This window comes from Coregonus lavaretus (genome assembly GCF_964263955.1).
Source record: "Coregonus lavaretus genome assembly, contig: HAP1_SCAFFOLD_3213, whole genome shotgun sequence".
NCBI classification, from domain to species: Eukaryota; Metazoa; Chordata; class Actinopteri; order Salmoniformes; family Salmonidae; genus Coregonus; species Coregonus lavaretus.
The window spans coordinates 35,240-40,000 of NW_028156944.1; the positions used below are offsets into that span (position 1 = coordinate 35,240).

Genomic DNA, 4,761 nt, shown 5'->3' on the forward strand with positions numbered 1-4,761 from the left:
TAGTGCCCCTGCTCACCCCTTTGAAATTAACATTTTGAAATGACCTCCTCTTTTCTCCTTTCCCTCACCTCTCATTTCCCTCACCTCTCCTTTCCCTCACCTCTCCTTTCCCTCACCTCTCATTTCCCTCACCTCTCATTTCCCTCACCTCTCCTTCCCCTCACCTCTCATTTCCCTCTCCTTTCCTTTCCCTCACCTCTCCTTTCCCTCACCTCTCCTTTCCCTCACCTCTCCTTTCCCTCACCTTTCCTTTCCCTCACCTCTCCTTTCCCTCACCTCTCATTTCCCTCACCTCTCCTTTCCCTCACCTCTCCTTCCCTCTCTCCTCTGTGTCTTCCCACCAGCCTGTGCCCTCCTCCATAAACCCTACACCCTACACCCTCGGGCCTCCACCCTCCTCCTGTCCCTGTTGCCCATCCGTCCCTCCCTCCCTCCCTCAGTAGTGAGTCATGAAGTGGTCCCTGTGGAGCATACTGCTGCTGGTGGTGTGCCTGTGTTCCCCAGGACGGAGTGATTGCCAGGGTGACTGCCTGGCCTGTGGCCTCCTAATACCCCTACCCAACCCCCAGACCCAGGGCCAGCAGCAAGCATTCAACACACTGGTGAGTGACTGTGTGTGTGTGGGAGGGGTGTGTGTGTGTATGTCCCGCATGCAGAATGGGGATGATGGTTGTATGGATGATGGATGATGGTTGTATCGATGATGGATGATGGTTGTATGGATGATGGTTCTATGGATGATGGATGTTGGTTGTATGGATGATGGTTATATGGATTATGGTTGTATGGATGATGGTTATATGGATTATGGTTGTATGGATGATGGATGATGGTTGTAGGGATGATGGTTGTATGGATGATGGATGATGGTTGAATGGATGATGGTTGTATGGATGATGGATGATGGTTGTATAGATGATGGTTGTATGGATGATGGTTGTATAGATGATGGATGATGGTTGTATGGATGATGGTTGTATGTTTGATGGTTGTATGGATGATGGTTGTATGGATGATGGATGATGGTTGTATGGATGATGGTTGTATGGATGATGGATGATAGTTGTATGGATGATGGTTGTATGGATGATGGTTGTATGTTTGATAGTTGTATGGATGATGGTTGTATGGATGATGGATGATAGTTGTATGGATGATGGTTGTATGGATGATGGTTGTATAGATGATGGATGATGGTTGTATGGATGATGGTTGTATGTTTGATGGTTGTATGGATGATGGTTGTATGGATGATGGTTTTATGGATGATGGTTGTATGGATGATGGTTGTATGGATGATGGACGATAGTTGTATGGATGATGGTTGTATGGATGATGGATGATAGCTGTATGGATGATAGTTGTAGTGTGATCATCATTGTTTATTTGAAAAACACTTTTTCTCCCAAAAAGTTTTACCACACAGCTTTTACAAGATAGCACAGTAATTGAGTATTCTGTCATTAGGGTGACTCATGGGATGTAGCAGTAGCAGTGCTAATGTAGATAATCATTCTAATTATGCTTCTGAATGAGGCAGCTTCACGAAGCGAATAGCAGGCCTGGGTTCAAACACTATTAGAAATCTTTTCAATACTTTCAGTCTTTGCTCGAGCTTGCCTGGAGTGCCAGACGGGGGCGGTGAGTTTTCAGTTTTGGGACTATTCTATTGGTTCCATTAAGCCAGTCAATCAAGCCCTGCTCAAGTATTTGAAATGATTTAAAATACTCTTTGAATCCAGGTAGTTCTGAGACATAGCAGTGCTGATAATGATGCGGTTGGCTGGTGCAGCTGGGGTTAGAGCTCTGTGATAATATAGCAGCTAATTGACTGGTGCAGCTGGGGTTAGAGCTCTGTGGTAATATAGCAGCTAATTGACTGGTGCAGCTGGGGTTAGAGCTCTGTGGTAATATAGCAGCTAATTGACTGGTGCAGCTGGGGTTAGAGCTCTGTGGTAATATAGCATCTAATTGACTGGTGCAACTGGGGTTAGAGCTCTGTGGTAATATAGCAGCTAATTGACTGGTGCAGCTGGGGTTAGAGCTCTGTGGTAATATAGCATCTAATTGACTGGTGCAGCTGGGGTTAGAGCTCTGTGGTAATATAGCATCTAATTGACTGGTGCAGCTGTGGTTAGAGCTCTGTGGTAATATAGCAGCTAATTGACTGGTGCAGCTGGGGTTAGAGCTCTGTGGTAATATAGCAGCTAATTGACTGGTGCAGCTGGGGTTAGAGCTCTGTGGTAATATAGCAGCTAATTGACTGGTGCAGCTGGGGTTAGAGCTCTGTGGTAATATAGCAGCTAATTGACTGGTGCAGCTGGGGTTAGAGCTCTGTGGTAATATAGCATCTAATTGACTGGTGCAGCTGGGGTTAGAGCTCTGTGGTAATATAGCATCTAATTGACTGGTGCAGCTGGGGTTAGAGCTCTGTGGTAATATAGCAGCTAATTGACTGGTTCAGCTGGGGGTGAAGCTCTGTGGTAATATAGCATCTAATTGACTGGTGCAGCTGGGGTTAGAGCTCTGTGGTAATATAGCAGCTAATTGACTGGTTCAGCTGGGGGTGAAGCTCTGTGGTAATATAGCATCTAATTGACTGGTACAGCTGGGGATAGAGCTCTGTGGTAATATAGCATCTAATTGACTGGTGCAGCTGGGGTTAGAGCTCTGTGGTAATATAGCATCTAATTGACTGGTGCAGCTGGGGTTAGAGCTCTGTGGTAATATAGCAGCTAATTGACTGGTGCAGCTGGGGTTAGAGCTCTGTGGTAATATAGCAGCTAATTGACTGGTACAGCTGGGGTTAGAGCTCTGTGGTAATATAGCAGCTAATTGACTGGTACAGCTGGGGTTAGAGCTCTGTGGTAATATAGCAGCTAATTGACTGGTACAGCTGGGGATAGAGCTCTGTGGTAATATAGCATCTAATTGACTGGTGCAGCTGGGGATAGAGCTCTGTGGTAATATAGCATCTAATTGACTGGTGCAGCTGGGGTTAGAGCTCTGTGGTAATATAGCAGCTAATTGACTGGTGCAGCTGGGGTTAGAGCTCTGTGGTAATATAGCAGCTAATTGACTGGTGCAGCTGGGATTAGAGCTCTGTGGTAATATAGCAGCTAATTGACTGGTGCAGCTGGGGATAGAGCTCTGTGGTAATATAGCAGCTAATTGACTGGTGCAGCTGGGGTTAGAGCTCTGTGGTAATATAGCAGCTAATTGACTGGTGCAGCTGGGGATGGAGCTCTGTGGTAATATAGCAGCTAATTGACTGGTGCAGCTGGGGTTAGAGCTCTGTGGTAATATAGCAGCTAATTGACTGGTGCAGCTGGGGTTAGAGCTCTGTGGTAATATAGCAGCTAATTGACTGGTGCAGCTGGGGTTAGAGCTCTGTGGTAATATAGCAGCTAATTGACTGGTGCAGCTGGGGTTAGAGCTCTGTGGTAATATAGCATCTAATTGACTGGTGCAGCTGGGGATAGAGCTCTGTGGTAATATAGCAGCTAATTGACTGGTGCAGCTGGGGTTAGAGCTCTGTGGTAATATAGCATCTAATTGACTGGTGCAGCTGGGGTTAGAGCTCTGTGGTAATATAGCAGCTAATTGACTGGTGCAGCTGGGGTTAGAGCTCTGTGGTAATATAGCAGCTAATTGACTGGTGCAGCTGGGGTTAGAGCTCTGTGGTAATATAGCATCTAATTGACTGGTGCAGCTGGGGTTAGAGCTCTGTGGTAATATAGCAGCTAATTGACTGGTGCAGCTGGGGTTAGAGCTCTGTGGTAATATAGCATCTAATTGACTGGTACAGCTGGGGTTAGAGCTCTGTGGTAATATAGCATCTAATTGACTGGTGCAGCTGGGGTTAGAGCTCTGTGGTAATATAGCAGCTAATTGACTGGTGCAGCTGGGGTTAGAGCTCTGTGGTAATATAGCATCTAATTGACTGGTGCAACTGGGGTTAGAGCTCTGTGGTAATATAGCAGCTAATTGACTGGTGCAGCTGGGGTTAGAGCTCTGTGGTAATATAGCATCTAATTGACTGGTGCAGCTGGGGTTAGAGCTCTGTGGTAATATAGCATCTAATTGACTGGTGCAGCTGGGGTTAGAGCTCTGTGGTAATATAGCAGCTAATTGACTGGTGCAGCTGGGGTTAGAGCTCTGTGGTAATATAGCATCTAATTGACTGGTGCAGCTGGGGTTAGAGCTCTGTGGTAATATAGCAGCTAATTGACTGGTGCAGCTGGGGTTAGAGCTCTGTGGTAATATAGCATCTAATTGACTGGTGCAGCTGGGGTTAGAGCTCTGTGGTAATATAGCAGCTAATTGACTGGTGCAGCTGGGGTTAGAGCTCTGTGGTAATATAGCAGCTAATTGACTGGTGCAGCTGGGGTTAGAGCTCTGTGGTAATATAGCATCTAATTGACTGGTGCAGCTGGGGTTAGAGCTCTGTGGTAATATAGCAGCTAATTGACTGGTTCAGCTGGGGGTGAAGCTCTGTGGTAATATAGCATCTAATTGACTGGTGCAGCTGGGGTTAGAGCTCTGTGGTAATATAGCAGCTAATTGACTGGTTCAGCTGGGGGTGAAGCTCTGTGGTAATATAGCATCTAATTGACTGGTACAGCTGGGGATAGAGCTCTGTGGTAATATAGCATCTAATTGACTGGTGCAGCTGGGGTTAGAGCTCTGTGGTAATATAGCATCTAATTGACTGGTGCAGCTGGGGTTAGAGCTCTGTGGTAATATAGCAGCTAATTGACT

General features: G+C 46.2%; 1 protein-coding gene across 1 annotated transcript in view; it reads left to right on the forward strand.

Moving 5' to 3' along the window:
• Positions 1-449: 449 nt before the first annotated feature.
• Positions 450-4,761, forward strand: part of LOC311119559 (prepronociceptin-like) — a gene marked incomplete at its 5' end in the record, with an annotated part of 7,857 nt that continues 3,545 nt past the window's right edge. Inside the window, one exon of the mRNA XM_084194237.1 lies at positions 450-602. Coding sequence (XP_084050363.1) covers positions 450-602 — 153 coding nt within the window. The remainder of the gene's footprint in view (positions 603-4,761) is intronic.